General features: G+C 41.7%; 1 protein-coding gene across 2 annotated transcripts in view; it reads left to right on the top strand.

The window, feature by feature from the left end:
- The window catches only part of CNST (consortin, connexin sorting protein), a 115166-nt gene that overhangs the window by 51118 nt on the left and 44078 nt on the right, over positions 1–19970 (top strand). Inside the window, exon 3 of one of the 2 annotated variants that reach the window (XM_027046245.2) lies at positions 18763–18813. The exons of the other annotated variant lie outside the window; for it this stretch is intronic. Within the exon in view, the coding sequence (XP_026902046.1) occupies positions 18763–18813 (51 nt within the window). The remainder of the gene's footprint in view (positions 1–18762; positions 18814–19970) is intronic. 2 annotated transcript variants of the gene reach the window in all.

Raw genomic sequence — 19970 nt, forward strand, 5'->3', positions numbered from 1 at the left:
GTTCGAGCCCCGCGTCTGGCTCTGTGCTGACCGCTCAGAGCCTGGAGCCTGTTTCAGATTCTGTGTCTCCCTCTCTCTCTGACCTCAAAAATAAACGTTAAAAAAATCTTTTTTTAAATGTTTTATATTATTTTGTATACCATACAGGGTTACTTAGTTAATAGATATTTATTGAGCACTGTGTGTATGCCAGGCACTGTTGGCAAACCTGCCTTTGAGTTTTGTATGCTTGAGTATGAGAGCCTAGTAAATAACAGGTTCTGTCTAGCAAGGTGGGAGTCAGGACTGGTACTTAGCAAGCACAGGGCTGTAGAAATGCTGGCCTAGAACGGCTATGGGAGGCTTCCAGCAGGAAGCTTGGATGCCTAAGCTGAGAGAGGGACAAATAAGCACTAGCCAAGTAAAGGAGATGGGGATAAGGGGACAGGAAGGACGTAAAAGGTGACAGGCACAACACAGACTAAAGCCACGTTTCAGAAACTGCCAATATTCAGTTTGTCTGGAGCAGAATAAAAGGGGAGAATGAATCTAGGGCAAATAGTGGAGAACAGAACAGTAGAGAGATTGAAGCTCGAAAGATCAGCAAGGTCCAGGTTATGAAGGATTGTTGTTTCGTGGTGACCACTTTGGGCTTTGCCAGCAGGTTTGAACAAGAGTGATGTGATTTGAGCTGCACGGTTTTAGAAAGGCGGCTCCCTCTGCAGTGTGGAGAGTGGGTTAGGATAGGGCCAGATAAGAGGCAGTGTAGCTGGGAGGGGCTTCTGCGGTAATCTGTGCAGGGGATGCTGGTCCTCCTGACGGGGTGGCCTTGGGGCTGGAAAGAAGTAAGAGGACTGGGAATTATTAAGGGGGTGGAATTGACTGAACTAGGTCATAGAGTAGGTGTGAGAAAGTCCAGGATTGTCCCCAGTTGTGCGGTTTAGGCACCAGATGCGCGATGATGCCGCTTAAGGGGGGTGTGAATGTAGAGAGACAAGGAGCAAGTGTGGGGAGAAAAGGGCAGAAGGCAATGTGGCGATCTGGGGCCAGGTGTCTGGAGTCCCTTAGACACCTAAGTGACCATGTTGAACAGGCATTTGGTCTAGGTCTCGGGACTGTGATCTTGGCTAAAGATGTAGCTTTTGGAAATAGAAAGGACCTTGAAAATGGCCTACCCAAACCCCTTAATTTTTAGTTTTTAAAATTTTTTAATTTTTTTCATTGATTTTCACTTACTAGATTGCCAGTTTATTGTAAAAGGGTCTAACTGAGGGATGCACAAGGCAAGGAATGGGGAAAGTACGGGAGCTTCTGTGCCCTCTCCGGCACACTGCCCCACGTCCCAGAAGCTGATCCCTTAATATATTTTTTTGACCCCTTAATTTTTATAAATGAAGTTCAGGTTTGATCTACACAGTACCTTTGTTTTGCAGGAGACGGGGGAAGAATTAGGGTGTGAACCCAGGGCATCTAAAGAGCCAATGTGTTTTCTGTGCAGCAGAGTTTTACTTGTCCTACTACACAGTGAGGTTGTCTCCATAGGATTAATAGTGATAACGGTGGTGGGGCATCTGGGTGGCTCAGTCAGTCAAACGTCTACCTCTTGATTTCGGCTCAGGTCATGATTTCCTTTCTTTTTTTTTTAATTTGTTTTTACATTTACATCCAAGTTAGTTACCTTATAGTGCTATAATGATTTCAGGAGTAGATTTCAGTGATTCATCCCCTATGTATAACACCCAGTGCTCATCCCAACAAGTGCCCTCCCTAATGCCCCTTGCCCATTCAGCCCATCCCCCCACCCACAGCCCCTCCAGCAACCCTCAGTTTGTTCTCTGTATTTAAGAATCTTTTATGTTTTATCCCTCTCCTTGTTTTTATTTATTTTTGCTTCCCTTTTTGACTTTTTTTTTAAGGTTTTTAAATTTTATTTCGAGAGAGAGAGAAAGAACGTGGGGGGTGACAGTAGGGGGGGCGGAGAGAGAGACTCCCAAGTAGGCTCCACATTGTCAGCACAGAGCCGGAAGCAGGGCTTGATCTCAGGAACCTGGGAGATCCTGATCAGAGCCAAAACAGAGTTGGATGCTTAACCAACTGAGCCACCCGGGTGCCCCAGAAGCCACACTTTTTCTACAATGTAATTTTATTTTTTTTAATGTTTACTTATTTATTTACTTACTTATTTATTTTGAGAGGGAGGAGCAAGAGAGAGAGAGAAAGACTCCCAAGTAGGCTTCGTGCTGTCAGCACAGAACCCGATGTGGGACTGGATACCACGAACCGTGAGATCATGGCCTGAGCCAAAATCGAGAGTTAGACACTTAACCGACTGAACCACCCAGATTCCCCGTAATGTAATTTTGAAGGTGATATTCTGTCATTTCTGCCATATTCTGTTTGTTCGATGCACGTTATTAGGTCCAGCCCACACAGGAAGGGGATTATCCAAGGGCACGGATACTAAGAGGCAAGTCACTGGGGGCCATCTAACAGGTTGCCTCCCACAGTCTGCCAGGGAAGGGCAGGGTCTCAGAGTGTGGCAAGGGCCCTGAGAGCAGGTAACGGTAGATAGACCCACATTCTTTTTTCCTCTGAGTGCCTTTCTCAGAGATTGCTTGTGGGACCCAGGATACCTGGTGCTACAGACAGGCCAGTCCGACAACTTTCTACTTCTTGTCTATTGTTTCATGGTTTCAGTTGTACTCTTAAAATGTGATAGCTATGTAGGGGCTCCTGGCTGGCATAGTCTGAAAACCTCAAGCCCCAGATTGGGTGGGCAGAGTACTTAAATAAATAAATAAACAAACAAACAAACTTTAAAAAACTAAAAAGAGTGTATGGTAGCCATATAGAAAGAAGGTGAAAAAGAAGAGAATTACTATCAATCTGGCCTTTCACATTTTGTCCGGAAGCCAGCCTTCTCCATCCAGTCTCTGTAATGTGATATTTTATGTAAAGAAAATTTGAGAAATTTGCACCCCCCAAAATTTCTGTGAGCATTTCTATGCAGTTACACATACATATTAACACAGGTGCGAATGAAGACTTTTATCTTTATTTTCCTAAGAATATGTTGTTACTGATTTCACAGAACTCAACTTAATGGAGCATAAATTCAGGGAGGATATTTAGGGACTTCGCTTCCCAACTTTCTACTGTTAAAGTCAAACTTCCCAATGTTAAACAGTTTTCTGTGTAGTCTCCTTTTGTTTTGTTTTTAACTCCAACTTTTGTTTGTTTGTAATCCCTACAGAGAGTGGATGTCTTTTTACCTTTATTTATTTAAAATAATTGTTTCTAAGTATCATTCACAGAGTCAAAACTATAATTAACTAAAAGGGCTTTTTTAGGGGCGCCTGGGTGGCTCAGTCGGTTAAGCGGCCGACTTCGGCTCAGGTCATGATCTTGTGGTCCGTGAGTTGGAGCCCCGCGTCAGGCTCTGTGCTGACAGCTCAGAGCCTGGAGCCTGTTTCAGATTCTGCGTCTCCCTCTCTCTGACCCTTCCCCGTTCATGCTCTGCCTCTCTCTGTCTCAAAAATAAATAAACGTTTAAAAAAAAAAGGGGGCTTTTTTAATTTTCTTATTGTTTTATTGTGTTTTTAACAAAGTTATTCCATCCATCTGGCTCTCTAATTTTGAAAAAAGCACGCAGGTAAGCATTTGAAAAATGTAGCCACAGGATCAAAAGCAGGTAGAGAGAGTACAGCCATACGACAGAATATCATTTGGCAATGAAAATGAAAAAGTGTTAATAATACTACAAATGAAAACCTTATGCCGAGTGAAAGAAACCAGTCACAAAAGACTATATGTAATATGATTCCATTTTATGAAATGGCCAGAATAGGCAATTGCATGGAAACAGAAGGCAGGTTAGTGGCCGCCAACGGCTGGGGACATTGGGGGAAATGCAGAGATGGGATGCTGAGCAGTACAGGGTTTCTTTTTTGAGCGATGAAAGCTTCGTAACATTGGTTGTGGTGATGGTTGCATAGCACTGGATAAACTAAGAGGTTGAACAGCATGGACACTTGAAATGGGTGAATCCTATTTTATGTGAATTAGAGTCTCAATAAAACGGTTTTGAAAAAAGCAGTTTGGAGTGGTAGTTGGTTTGGCGATGGGAAGAAACACTAGCGCCCTGGTGCTTTGTCCCTGCAAAATGTGAAGATTACCAGCGTAATGGGATTCGACCTAACATTTTTTTGTAACGTGCGGTGAAGTGCTCTTTTAGCCTGTTTCTCTGGTGTTTTTCTTTTGACTTACGGGAAGTTCAGAGTTAATTCCTGGTTTTCTACATTTTTCTTTCTCGTAAATTCCCCTAATGGAAAGACAGTCTGCTATCAGTAGCTTTAGAGAATTCTAGAATATTGGGGGGGGGGGGGGGAAGGGTTGGTTTCCTTTGGATATTTAGGTTCTCCCTCTTCCTCCACAAATAGGCACTATTTTTAAGTTTTGAATTTATTTTTTATTTTAATTTATTGAGGACAAGACAGTGCAAGCAGGGGAGAGGCAGAGAGAGAGGGGGGAACAGAGGATCCAAAGCAGGCTCTGTGCTGACAGCAGAGAGCCCCAAGTGGGGCTCAAACTCAGGAACCATGAGATCATGACCTGAGCCAAAGTCAGACGCTCAACCGACTGAGCCACCCAGGTGCCCCAATGAAGTTCATTTCGTAGCCACTGTGTGTCTGTAAAAATCTAAATATTGAATTCGGATATTCACACAGTTTGTATCTTAAGTAGGTGAGCCTTTTATATTAAAGGAGAAAATAAATAATGGTGTTTGAGCTCAAGCCTCTCTGGCTGGAGGCAACAGCGTGTAAATACTGAGGTCGGCTTATAGATCTAGACAGTGGTTCGGTGTGGCTCACTACGATTTCAGATGAGTGGTCAGAGCTCTGCTTTTCAAGAGCTCAGCAAAGCAAATGAGCTGTGAAAAGGACAGCTCCTTCCTCTTAAGAAAGGTATCCTTCGTGGCATCTACCTGAGAGGAAAATAATATTCTTTTGGGGCACCTGGGGGGCTCAGTGGAGTGAGCTGCCGACTCTTGGTTCGGCTCAGGTCATGATCTCACACTTGATGGGATCGAGCCGCGTGTCGGGCTCTGCACTGACAGCACAGAGCCCGCTGGGATTCTCTCCCTCCCTCTTTCTCTGTCCCTCTCCTGCTTGCTCACACACGCTCTCTCTAAATAAGTAAATAAACGTAAAAAAATAAAAAAAGAATATCTTTTGAAGGTTTGTATGGCACTGTCCTTCAGAGTCTATGATGGCACATTGCCACTTACAGCACCTAAAAGGCAGGTGACAGCTAGCGAAAGGGGCAGTCTTTCAGCCTTGTTTGAGTTCAGTCCGGAAGCATTCGGCAGTTGTCAAGAAGGTGCCTAGAATAAAGTCGGGTGGCTGTTTTCATGTGGTCCCATCTGACACTGATTCCCCTGCTCGACACCCAGTGGAGAGACCGGCACGACCACTTTGCTTGCAAAGCACTGGGTGTGCGCTGTGTGATGCTTTGTGTCCTCAGTCATTCGTTTGCAAGCAGCGGGCTGGAGGAGCTGGGCCACTTACTTCAGGTCACAGGGCAGTTGGACTGCAGCCCAGGAGCCTAACCCCGGCCGTGGGCAGCAGAGGCTGCCGCCTGAGGGCACAGGACAAGAGTGCCACGTGGAGCGGATGCTAATTGTGCCCTGATTACATAAGGTGTCCCTTTGACCCCAGGTCACAGCAGAAGGAAGTTGGCTCATTTCCAGATTTGTCTCACCCATGATAACTAGTGTGGAGGAAAAGGAAGGAATTGTCCTTTTTACCACTTTATTGTGCTTAGCCGATGATCAAAGATACTGAAGTATGAGCACGCTCCTCTCCATCTTCTTTTTTTTTTAATTGTTTAAATGTTTATTTATTTTTGAAGGAGAGAGACAGAGACAGAGCATGAGCAGGGGAGGGGCAGAGAGAGAGAGACACACACACACAGAATCCGAAGCAGGCTCCAGGCTCCGAGCTGTCAACACAGAGGCGCACTCAGGGCTTGAACTCACAGACTGTGAGATCATGACCTGAGTGGAAGTCGGACGCTAAGCCACCCAGGCGCCTGTCTCCTCTCCATTTTCTTGGCACTAACCAGAATCTTGGAGAGAGGAAATGTGGGAGGAAAACCAGGAGCCAAACACAGAGTCTGCCATAGGAGCTACATAAGCCATGATTAAAAATTATTACTGACGCATCTTCCACAGTTAGAGCCAAGGTGTGCATCCGCATGAACGAGTAAGGCAGTTTGTGATGTAATGGCTCCAAGAATCACAACAGAAAAGCCCAGAAACGAAGGCATTTTTTCTTTTATGATTTTAATATTGCAATAAAATATGTATAATATAAAGTTGCTATTTTTTTAATGTTTATTGTGAGAGACAGCGAGTGTGCTTGAGCAGGGAAGGGGCAGAGAGAGAGATGGGGACAGAGGATCTGAAGCGGGCTCTGTGCCGACAGCAGCAAGCCCGACGCGGGGCTCGAACTCCCAAACCGTGAGATCATGACCTGAGCTGAAGTCAGACGCTCAAATGACTGAGCCACCCAGGCGCCCCTCAATTTGCTATCTTAAGTGTACAATTCAGGGCGATTAATTACACTTGCAATGCTGTGTAACCATCAGCACTGTCTGTTTCCCACACGTGTACCCCCCAGGCAGAGACTCTAAGTGTTAAGCAGTGGGTCTGCGTCCTTCCTCCCCTGCCCCATCACCTCGGTTCTGCCGTCTGCATGAGTTTTTCCACTGTAGGTATTTCAGCTAAGTGCAGCCGTGTGATACTTGGATCGTTGTCGCTGGCTTCTTTGCCGTGCACGTGTCCGGCCTCACCCACGACGCAGCATGTGTTCAGCACGGTTTGCATGTCCATCCACCTGCTAAGGAATATTCTTTCAACCTTTGGCTAACGTGAGTGCCGCTGCAGTGAACGCTGGCACGCGTACGTCTGTTTGGGTGCCTGTACGCCTGGAAATGTGCCTGTTCTGTGTGGACACCTGGAAATGGGATTGCTGGGTCATACGGTGATGCGGAGTGTGACCTTGAGGACTTGCCGTGCTGTCTCCCACAGCAGCTGCACCTGCACGTTCCCGTCAGTGGCGCACGGGGGTTCTACTTTCTCCATATCCTCACTTCCGTTTTTCTGATAATCGCCATTGTTTTGCGTCCGTCTCGGCCTGTTGATAGCGATGCCGTGGGCTAGAAAGTGTTGTGCTCCTGGAGGCAGCCCCCACAGATCTTTCCCTGACCAGAGCCCGTGTTGTGGCCAGACAGGCCCTCGTGGTTCTTATTATGACAATCCCCAGACACACCCCAGCAGCGACCATTTGTGAACTTTGAAAAAACACGGTTTATCATTTACAAGTTCTAGAGGGTACATTGCATGCCCAGGGCCATCTGTAGAGAGAGAGAGGGAGCAGATTGGGATTCTGCCTTTATTGGGGTCATGCGTGAAGCACCTAGGACTACATGGGTGGATTTAAAACATAAGAGCAGGAAATAAAGCACAGAAAGGGAGGAGGGATCGGTTCAAATGGTCAGTTATCTAGATCAACCAGGGCTTTCTGAAAAGGGGAACCACATGGGTGGGTGGCCTGGCTCTTCGTCTAGTTGTGTAGCTGACAGCATGTTCATTCCAGACCATTGTCTTTGAACCAGATGCCTTGGCAATGAGAAGCTTAAGGTCTGCAGCTTACATTATAGTCAAAAAATGAATTGTCAGGCTTATGCTACAGCCATAATAGTAGGTATAAACTGGTATCTCATTGCAGATTTGATTTGCATTTCCCTAATGACTAGTGATGTTCAGCATCTTTTTGTGTGCGTATTCGCCATTTGTATATCTTTAGTGATATGTCTGTTCAGGTCCTTTCCTCATCTTGAATTAGGTTGTTTGTTTCATTATTGTTCAGGTGTAGCAGTTCTTTATGTATTCTAGATGTCAATCCCTTATCAGATTTATGATTTGAAAATATTTTCTTCCATTCTGTGGATTGTCTTTTCACCCACATTATAGTGTTCTGGGCTGCAGAATGCTTTTAATTTAGATAAAGTCCAATGTATCTAATTTTTTTCTTGTATTTGCTGTGCTTTTGATGCCATACCCAAGAAATTATTGGCAAATCCAATGTGAAGAAGATTCTCCCCCATGTTTTCTTCTAAGAGCTTTGTAGTTTAAGCTCTTACATTTAGGTGTTTGATCCATTTTGAGTTCATTTTGTATATGGTATTAGGTAATGGTCCAACTTCATTCTTTTTTGGGGGTAAGTGGAGAGAGAGAGGGTGCAGGTGAGTGAGGGGCAGAGAGAGAGAATCCCATGAGGGGCAAAAAGAGAGTGGGAGGGAGGGCAGGGGAGAGAATGAGAGAGAGGAGAGAGAGAGAGAGAGAGGGAAAGGGAGACAGAGGGAGAGGGAGAGAGAGAGAGAGAGAGAGAGAGAGAAAGAAAAGAAAGAAAGAAAGAAAGAAAGAAAGAAAGAAAGAAAGAAAGAAAGAAAGAGAAAGAAAGAAAGAAAAGAAAAAAGAACAGAGAAAGAGAAGAGAAAGAAAAGCAGGACTCACCCAGGGTTCATGTTTTACCCAAAACAGGGCTCGTGTTCACCCAAAGCAGGGCTAGACCTCACCCATTGTGGGACTGGAACTCATGAACTATGAGATCATAACCTGAGCCTAACTCAGACGCTTAATGACTGAGCCACCCAGGCACCCCTGACCTGGTTCTTTTACATGAAGATGCCCAGTTTCCCCAGCACTGTTTGTTGAAAACACTGTCTTTTTCACGTTCAATGGCCTTGGACCCTTCTTTGTCAAAAGTGAATTAACTACGGATATGAGAGTTTATTTTTGGGTTCTCAATTCTGTACGGTTGGTCAAATGCAATAGGTCTATCCTTATACCAGTACCACAGTGTGTTTTTCCTGTAACTTTATAGTAAGCTTTGAAATCTGGAACTGTAAGTCCTCTAATTTTGTTCTTTTTCAAGACAGTTTTGGCTATTCTGAGTCCCTTGATATTTCAACATATTTCAGGATGGGTTCTTGTTTCGGCAGAAAACACTATTGGGATTTTGTTTGGGATTGCGCTGAATCTGTAGATTATTTGGGTGGAATTCTCATCTTCACGACTTTAAGTCTTCCAGTCCACAAGCAGGAGAGGTCTCTCCATTATTTGTATCTTCCAATTCCTTTCAATATTGTTTCGTAGCTCTCAGTGTACAAGTCTTGTTTCCGCACGTTAAATTTATTCCTAAGTATCTTGTTCTTTTTGATGCTATTGTAAATGGAATTGTTTTCGTAATTTCCTTTTCCAGTTGTTCACTGCTAGTGAATAGTGTATAGAAATAAAACTGGGAGGTGCCTGGGTGGATCAGTTGGTTGGGCATCCAACTTCAGCTCAGGTCATGATCTTGTGGTCTGCAAGTTCAAGCCCCACGTTGGGCTCTGTGCTGATGGCTCAGAACCTGGAGCCTGCTTTAGATTCTGTGTCTCCGTCTCTCTCTGACCCTCCCCCACTCACACTCTGTCTCTGTCTCTCTCTCTCTCTCAAAAATAAGTAAATAAATAACTTCAAGAGAAATACAACAGATTTTTTACATACTGATATTTTATGCTGCAACTTTGTTGAATTGATTTTCTAGGTCTAGTAATTCTTTTTTTATGTTTATTTTTAGTGTTCACTTATTTTTGAGAGAGACAGAGACAGAGTGCAAGCGGGGAAGGGGCAGAGAGAGGGAGACACAGTATCCAAAGCAGGCTCCAGGCTCCGAGCTGTCAGCACAGAGCCCAACACAGGGTTTGAACCCACAAACTGCCAGATCATGACCTGAGCAGAAGTCGGACACTTAACCAACTGAGCCACCCAGGCACCCCATTCTAATAATTATTTATGTGTGGACTCCTTAGGGTTCTCTAGATATCAGATCAGGTCATTTGCAAATAGAGATAGTTTTACTTATTCCTTTCCAATTAGGATGCCTTTTATTTCTTTTTGTTCCTTAATTACTCTGGCTAAAACTTCCAACATTATGTTGAATAGAAGTGGCAAAGTGGTCATCTTTGTCCTATTTCTGACTTTAGGGGGAAAGCTCCCAGTCTTCACCTGAGTACAGTGTTTACTGTGGGTTTTTCATAAGTGGCCTTTATTATATTGAGGAAGTCCACTTCTCCTTATTTATTGAGAGTAGTTATCAGAAAACAGTGTTAGATTTTGTGAAATGTTTTTTATGTATTATTTGAGACAATCATGCGATATTTTTTTTTCATTCTATTAACATAGTATATTACATTGATTGCTTTTATGTTGAACCACCCTTGAATTCTTAGGATAAAACCAACTTGATCACAGTGTAGAATCATTTTAATATGCTGCTGAATTTAGTTTCCTAGTATTTTGTTCAACATTTTTTCATCTATATTCATAAGGGATATTGGTCTTTATTTTCTTTTTTTGTGATGTCTTTGTCTGGCTTTGGGATCAAGGAAATGCTGGCCTCATAGAATGATTTAGAAAGTATTTCTTCCTCTTCAGTTTTTGGGAAGAGTGTAAAAATAATTCATGTTAATTTTTCTTTAAATGTTTGGTTGAATTCATCAGTGAAGTCATCCATTCTGCTAACATCTGCCTTTTAATTGGAGAGTTTAAACCATTTACATTTAAAGTAATTGCCAATAAGGTAAGGAGTTACTTCCGGCATTGAGGTTTTTTTGGTTGTTTTTTTTTTTAAGTTTATTTACACACTGCCCACGAGAGGGGCAGAAGAAGGGGAGAGAGAAAATCCCAAGCAGGTTCCATACTGTCAGCATGGAGCCTGATGTGGGGCTTGAACTCATGAACCGTGAGATCATGACCTGAGCCAAAACCAAGAGCCTGAAAGTCAACTGACTGAGCCACCCGGGTGCCCCTGGCATTGAGCTATTTGTTTTCTGTCTTGCGTGTTTTTTGCTCCTCAGTTCCTCAATTACTGCCTTCTTTCCCTTATTAAGAAATTTTTTATAGTGTCCCATTTTGATTCCGTTCTTTTCTGAATATTTTTAGCTGTTTGTGTAGTTGTTTCCTTGGGGATTGCAATGAACACATTAAGCTTATAACAGCCGAGTTTGATACCAATACTCTGCCTGTGTATATCGGTCTCCTCCTTTTTATTATTGTTGTTGGAGATTACACCTTTCATATATTGTTTGCCAATTAACATAGTTACAATTATTTTTAATGCATTTGCCTTCTAAATCATATGGAAAAAGGAGTCACAAACCAAAAGTACAGTTATGCTGACTTTTATTTTTGCCTGTGTTGTTATTGTAACCAGTGTTTTTTATTTCTTCGTGTGGATTTGAGTCACCATCTAGTGTTCTTTCATTTCAGCCCATAGGACTCCCTTTAGCTTTCATTGTCGTATAGCTCTTCAAGTCCCATCCCCTCTTAGCATTTGTTTGTCTGAGAGTGTCTTAATTTTGCTTTCATTTTTGAGGGATAGTTCTCTTATAGAATTTTTGGTTGACTATCCTTTTCTTTCAGTACTTTGAATATATCATCTCTCTCAAAACAAAACAAAACAAAACAAAACCCAAAGAATATGTCTTCTCGTTGTCTTCTGACATCCATGGTTTGGGAGGAGAAATTAGCTGTGATTCTTATTGAAGATTCCCTTGTTAATGAGTCTTCTCTCTCTTCTTTCAGAAAAAAATTTTTTTTTTTTACTCTATTTGCAGAAGACATATTATACACAGAATATCCTAAACACTCCCCCAAAAGGGCACCTGGAGGGCTCAGTCAGTTAAGCTTCTGACTTTGGCTCAGGTCATGATCTCATGGTTCATGGGATAGAGCCCCACGTCAGGCTTCCCACTAACAGGGTGGGGCCTGCTTGGGATTTTCTCTCCCCCTCTCTTTGTCCCTCCCGTGCTTGCACCCACTCTCTCTCTGTCTCTCAAAAACAGATAAACATTAAAAAATAATAAATTGAAGATGATACAAATGGAAAGATACTCAGTTCAATCCCTGTCAAAATACCGATTGCATTTTTCATAAAACTAGAACAAATAATACTAAAATGTGTTTGGAACCACAAAAGACCCCAAAGGTCAAAGTAATCTTGGGAAAGAACAAAGGTGGAGGTATCATAATACCAGATTTCAAGATAGACTATAAATCTGTAGTACTCAAAACAGTATTGTACTGGCAGAAAAATAGGTACATTAATGGAACAGAACAGAGAGCCCAGAAATAAACCCGCAATTATACGGTCAGTTAATCTATGACAAAGGAAGCAAGAATATATAATGAGGATAGGCAGCATTTTTAATAAACGGTGCTGGGAAAACTAGACAGCTAACTGTAACAGAATGAAACTGGACACTTTCTTTTACCACACACAAAAATAAGCTCAAAATGGATTAAATACTTAATTGTGAGACCTAAAGTTTTATATACGGAGTAATCTCTTTGACATTGGCCTTAGCAACATTTTTCTAGATCTGTCTCCTCAGGCAAGGAAACAAAAGCAAAAATAAACTATGGGGACTACACCAAAATAAAAAGCCGTTTTTGCAGTAAATGAAACTGTTAACAAAACAAAAAGGCAGCCTGTTGAATGGGAGAAGATATTTGCAAACAATATATCTGATAAAGGGTTCGTATCCAAAACATATAAAGAATTTATACAACTGAACACCAGAAAATATATACATGAGTAACAATCCAATTAAAAATGGGCAGAGAAGGGGTATCTGGGTGGCTCAGTAGGTTGAGCGTCTGACTTCAGCTCAGGTCATGATCTCACAGCTCTTGGGTTCGAGCCCCATGTTGGGCTCTGTGCTGACAGCTCAGAGCCTGGAGCCTGCTTCCAATGCTGTGTCTCCCTCTCTCTCTGCCCCTAACCCACTTGCATTCTGTTTCTGTCTCTCTCAAAAATAAATAAACATTAAAAAAAATTTTTTTTAATGGACAGACGACCTGAATAGACATTTTTCAAAAAAAGACGTCCAGATGGCCAACAGACAGATGCAAAGATGCTCAACCTCACTCATCATCAGGAAAATGAAAAAACCACAATGAGATATCACCTCATACCTATCAGAATGACGGTAATCAAAAAGACAAGAAATAACAAGGGTTGGCGAGGGTGTGGAGAAAAAGGAACCTTCATGCACTGTTGATGGGAATGGAAATTGGTACAGCCACTGTGGAAAACAGTATGGAGGTACCTCAGAAAAATTGAAAATAGAAATACCATATGATCTAATAATTCTACTTTCCTGTACTTACCCAAAGAAAACAAAAACACTAATTTAAAAAGACATGTGCACCCCCTTGTTTATTGCAGCATTATTTACAGTAGCCAAGCTATGGAAAATGGGGTGTGTACACACACACACACACACACACACACACACACACACACACACACGTACACACGTATACATACATATATACTTACAGTGGAATATTACACAGCCATAAAAAAGGATGAGATCATGCCATTTGAGACAGCATGGAAGGGCCTAGAGGGCATTGTGCTAAGTGAAAAAAGACTGAGAAAAGCAAATACCATATGATTCTAGTCATAAGTGGAATCTAAAACAAAACAAATGAATAAACAAAAAGCAGAATCAGACCTATAAACATAAAGAACAAACTGATGGTTGCCAGAGGGGATGGGGAGTGAGAGAAGAGGCAAGTGGGTGAAAGGAGGAGGGAGATCCAGGCTTCCAGTTATAGAGTGAATAAGTCAGGGGAATAAAAGACACAGCATGGGGAATACAGTCAGGATACTGTAAGAGCGATGTAATGGGGCAGATAGTAGCTACACTTGTACTGAATGTAGCATAACGTAGAGTTGTTGAATCATTAAGTTGTGCACCTGAAAATAATTGTCAAGTGTACCTAAATTAAAAAAAAAAAAAAAAAAAGGAAAGATTCTTTTTTTTTTTTTTTTTTTTTTTTTTTTTTGGTGTCTGGGTTTTGATCATTTACCTATAATGTGTCTAAATGTGGCTCTCCTTGACTATAGATGCTGGAGAGGATGTGGAGAAATGGGAACCCTCTTGCACTGTTGGTGAGAATGCAAACTGGTGCAGCCACTCTGGAAAACATTGTGGAGGTTCCTCAAAAAATTAAAAATAGACCTACCCTATGACCCAGCAATAGCACTGCTAGGAATTTACCCAAGGGATACAGGAGTGCTGATGCATAGGGGCACTTGGACCCCAATGTTGATAGCAGCACTTTCAACAATAGCCAAATTATGGAAAGAGCCTAAATGTCCATCAACTGATGAATGGATAAAGAAATTGTGGTTTATATACACAATGGAGTACTACGTGGCAATGAGAAAGAATGAAATATGTCCCTTTGTAGCAACGTGGATGGAACTGGAGAGTGTGATGCTAAGTGAAATAAGCCATACAGAGAAAGACAGATACCATATGGTTTCACTCTTATGTGGATCCTGAGAAACTTAACAGAAACCCATGGGGGAGGGGAAGGAAAAAAAGAAAAAGAGGTTAGAGTGGGAGAGAGCCAAAGCATAGGAGACTGTTAAAAACTGAGAACAAACTGAGGGTTGATGGGGGGTGGGAGGGAGGGGAGGGTGGGTGATGGGTATTGAGGAGGGCACCTGTTGGGATGAGCACTGGGTGTTGTATGAACACCAATTTGACAATAAATTTCATATTTAAAAACTAATAAATACATAAACATTAAAAAAATAAATTAATGTGGCTCTCCTTGAATTTATTGTGCATGGAGTTTGTTGAACTTCTTGGATTCATGTTTTTGGTTCATGTTTTTCTTCAAATTTGGGACATTTTCAGCTATTATTTCTTCAAATATACTTTTTTTTTTAATGTTTATTTTTGAGAGACAGAGTGCAAGCAGGGGAGGAGCAGAGAGAGAGAGGGAGACACAGATCCAAAGCAGGCTCCAGGTTCTAAGCTGTCGACACAGAGCCTGACGTGGGGCTTGAACCCACAAACTGCAAGATCCGAGCTGAAGTCAGATGTTTGACTGAGCCACCCAGGTGCCCCTTCAAATATACTTTCTAATGTATATTTTTTGATAGAGAGTGCAAGCAGGGGAGGGGCAGAGAGAGGGAGACAGAGAATATGAAGCAGGCCCTGTGCTAACAGCATCGAGCCCGATGTAGGGGTCGAACTCACAAACCATGAGATCATTACCTGTTGGCCACTTAACCTACTGAGCCACCCAGGCACCCCACTCATATGTGGAATTTTAGAAACAAAACGAACAAAGGAAAAAATGGCAAACCAAAAAACACTCTTTTTTTTTTTTAATTTTTTTTAAACATTTATTATTGAGAAAGAGAGACAAAGCAGGGGAGGGGCAGAGAGAGGGAGACACGGAATCTGAAGCAGGCTCCAGGCTCCGAGCTGTCAGCACAGAGCCTGATGCGGGGCTCGAACCCATGAACCACGAGATCATGACCTGAGCTGAAGTCAGACACCCAACTGACTGAGCCACCCAGATGCCCCCAAGAAACACTTAACTATAGAGAACAAATTGCCTGTTACCAAAGGGGAGGTAGGTGGGGGGATGGATGAAATAGATAATGGAGATTAAGAGTACACTTATCATGATGAGCACAGAGTAATGTATGGAACTGTCGAATCACTATATTGTACACCTGAAACTAATATCTTAACTATAACGGAATTAAATAATTATGTGTCAAAATAGAATTCAGGTGGTATGATAAATTGAATAAAACCTCTCAATCAAGATAATTCTTTTAATTTCTGGCCCAAGGTAGTTCAAATAATTTTTTTTAAAAACCCTCAGTAGGTGCATATAAACTCTGGTGTTGATTTTGGAGCTTGATGAAGTTGACAGGTATCAAGTTAGGGCCTATGAGTTTGTCACCATCTGCATCTACTTATAAATAGTATCATCAAATTGCTTAATGCGGAGTTTTAACTGTAACTCATTTGACTTTCATAGATGAAAGTTAAATAGAATTTTATGTTCCTGTCTAGATGTATAGATCCATATCTGGCAAAACAAAGTTTTATTTAAATGGAACCATCTACATATACTTTGTAGCAAAGATGGAATTACATGTTGCACAGTATATGTTTTTGTTTGGTTTTGCTTCTTAACTACAAACATCCTTACCAGAAAACTTTTATGTATCAGAAGGAATTTTTGTACTAAATGCGATATATTATTACACTTAATTATTTTTAAGAAAACTTGTGTAAGCCTTATGTGACATCACGAGTAATGACATCAAAATTATTTTGAAATCCAGCATGTTGGACATTGTCCCATTGTCTCCAGGCCTGCAGTGTATCTGTCCTGAAATCCATGAATCCCTGGTGTGTGAGGGAATTTGTTTTTCTCTTGCTTTTTTTTTTTTTTAATTATTACTATTTTGTATTTTCTACCTAGTTTACCAATGTTATTACAGGAGCTTTGGGAGCTGGAAACCTACCCTGAGGGTTGTTTTTTTTGTTTGTTTGTTTGTTTTTTTAAGTAATCTCTACACCCAATGTGAGGCTCGAACTCACAATCCGAAATCAAGAGTTGCATGCACTGAGCCAGCCAGGTGCCCCTCTCTTACTGTTTTGTTTTTTGTTTTTTTTTTAATGTTTATTTATTTATTTTGAGAGAATGTGAGCAGGAGAGGGACAGGGAGACAGAGAGAGAGAGAGAGAGAGAGAGAGAGAGAGAGAGAGAGAATCCCAAGCAGACTCCATACTTGCTTGTTTTCCAAATACTCTTATTTCTTTGATGTTAGATGGTTTTTATTATTATTATTATTATTATTATTAATTATTTATTTATTTTTTAATTTACATCCAGGTTAGTTAGCATATAGTACAACAGTGATTTCAGGAGTAGATTCCTTAGTGCCTCATACCCACTTGGCCCACCCACCCCCCCCCCCACACACACACCCTCCAGCTTGTTCTCCATATTTAAGAGTCTCTTATGTTTTGTCCCCCTCCCTATTTTTATATTATTTTTGTTTCCCTTCCCTTATGTTCACCTGTTTTGTCTCTTAAAGTCCTCATATGAGTGAAGTCGTATGATTTTTGTCTTTCTCTGACTAATTTCACTTAGCATAACACCCTCCAGTTCCATCCACATAGTTGCAAATGGCAAGATTTCATCCATTTTGATTGCTGAGTTATACTCCATTGTATATATACAGCATATTTTCTTTCTCCATTCATCCATCGATGGACATTTGGGCTCTTTCCATACTTGGACTATTGTTGATAGTGCTGCTATAAACATAGGGGTGCATGTGTCCCTTCGAAACAGCATACCTGTATCCCTTGGATAAATACCTAGTAGTGCAATTGCTGGGTGGTAGGATAGTTCTATTTTTAGTTTTTTGAGGAACCTCCATACTGTTTTCCAGAGTGGCTGCACCAGCTTGCATTCCCACCAACAATGCAAAAGAGATCCTCTTTCTCCACATCCTCACCAACATCTGCTGTTCCCTGAGTTGTTAATGTTAGCCATCCTGACAGTAGACCGTTTTATTATAATATGTCTTAGGGAAGATCTTTTTAGGTTAATCCTTTTGGGGAACCTATAAGCTTCGTAAACTTGGATGTCCAAATCTTTCTTTATATTTGCAGAGTTCTTAGTCACTATGTCTTTAAGTTAGCTTTCTGCCCCCTTTTCCCTCTCTTCTCTTTCTGGGACTCCAGTAATGCGTGGATTGTTTCTCTTAATTGTTTCCCACAGTTCACATAAGGTTTCTTCATTCTTTTTTCTTTTCGCCCTTCTGACCAGGTAATTTCAAATGGTGTATCTTTAAGTAAGTTCACGGATTCCTTCTTCTGCATGGTTAAATCCACTGTTGGAGTTCCTTATTGAAATTCAGTGCATTCAACTCTAGGATTTCTGTTTGATTTTTATCATGGTTTCTATTTCTTTGTGTTAAACTTCTCATTTTGTTCATACATTATTTTCCTAATTTTGTTTGTCTATCTGTGTTTTCTTATAGTTCACTTAATTTCTCTAAGAGGATTATTCTGAATTCTTTGTCAAGCAGTTCATAGATCTCCATTTTTAAGGGCCTTTTATTGAATCTATTAGTTTCCTCTAGTGATGTCATGTTTCCTTGATTATTTGTGATCCTTGTGGACTTGTGTTGGTGTCTGCACGTCTTTACAGAATGGCTTCAGCAGGGAAACCCTCCACTAGTCAGACTCTCCAGAGACTCTGGGTGGGCCATATGGTGATGTCCATGGGCAGGCTTGGTGCTGGAGTCCTCAGGTGTGCAAATCTGATGCCTGGGTCAGCAGGTAGACAGGCCTGCTGCCTGGGTCCACTGGGATAGGCCTGGTGCTCGAGTCCATGTGGGTGGGCCTTGGATCCTGGGTCCATGGAGGTAGGTGAGGTACCAGGGACCATGGGGAGTGGGCCTGACAGCCCCGTCTGCAAGAGCCAGCCTGACTCTGGTGCGGACTGGGAGCCTGTGTCCATGGGACTCAGCCTGAAGCCGGGTCAGTGAGGGGTTGCTTGGACCTAGGGTGAACTGGAGCCTGGGTCCATGGGAGCTGGCCCAGAGTCTGTGGTCATGGTGGCCAGCCTGGCTACATTTCTTAAACGACAGAATCACTATGGAGACTTTGAATGTTTGAGATGGTCAGATTTAGGAGGAATCTGAAGTCTCATCTGGCCAGTCCCTTCATGTTAAAGATGAGGAAACCACAATATAGAAAATAAAATGTCTAATCCAAGGTCACTTGGAAAAATAATGACAGAACTGATATCTCTTGCTCCTATTCCAGTGCTCTTTGATTTATACTACCCTGTCCCAGCAAGGAATGTTATCTTAAGAGGTAAGTTTTATAATTAAGTCCTCTCTAAAACTCATGATCTTCAACCTTGGTAGATAATCCTTTTGTGGTATGAGCCTTTCAAGTTTCCCTGACATCTTAACCCATATGAGCCCAGTTCTTATTTTCCACTCCCTCCCTATACTTGGTGATTAACATACTATATTCTAATTGTTGACATTACCCTTCCGTTACTCTTGGAATCTTTAGACTTATATATATGCTTTTGGAACTTTTGTTGGTTTTGTTTTATGACGAATACTCTTCTTTCTGTTGTAATTTCTTTTGGTGGCTACATAATTTTGTTTACCAAACTATTGCATGCTGACAAATAATATGTATCCACAGCGTATCCATAACTTAGAAAATGAACCTAGCAGGAACCATGACCATTATGAATCCACACTGTCTAACTAATTGAGGTGATCATAATGCATGTTTCTATTTCCATTATCTGGGACCCTGTTTTGACCACCTTTAGATGAGAGAGTCCTAAAATCTGTCCTTTTTCTTTACGTTTGAGAATCTTGTTCTTCTCTGGTAATACTCTTCAAGGGTTTTACTTAACTCCCCTTTACTGAAAATGACCATGATCTAATTCCAGCATTTTTTCAAGGAGGAAGCACAGAGTAATGTTTGATAACTATGTGGGAAGAATTCAATCAAGAGAAGTATAGAATTTGGGAGGCTGGCTTTATCACAAGTCTGTATCAGATTAAATGTGTGTTGGCGGGGAGGGACAAGGGAAAGAAATAGTAGTTCTCTATGGAACGCTCCTCTTCCCACCTCATCACTACTGTCATTCCATTAGAAAATCAGAAAGCAGAAGGATCATCCATGTTTTCACAAATACTGTCCCTGCACAATGGCAAGCCATCACTAAGCCTTGTATTTCCAGATTCCAAATGATATAAACTTCATAGAATTTCTAAAGTATAAGGAATCATCCTAGGTGACTAATTTTAGAAATCACAGCACTTGGAATTTTCGTGCTGAAGATCTGCTGATGATCTAACGACCATGGCCCATAAAATAATGCCTGTGGTGCAGGAGTTACGATCTAATGAAGATGAGACCTTTCACCACTCACTGTTACACAGTCCAGTGTAATACAGGGCTCCGTACAGGATTCAGAGGAAAGCAAATGTACCTTAGGCTGC

The sequence above is a fragment of the Acinonyx jubatus genome, chromosome E4, assembly GCF_027475565.1.
Source record: "Acinonyx jubatus isolate Ajub_Pintada_27869175 chromosome E4, VMU_Ajub_asm_v1.0, whole genome shotgun sequence".
NCBI lineage: Eukaryota > Metazoa > Chordata > Mammalia > Carnivora > Felidae > Acinonyx > Acinonyx jubatus.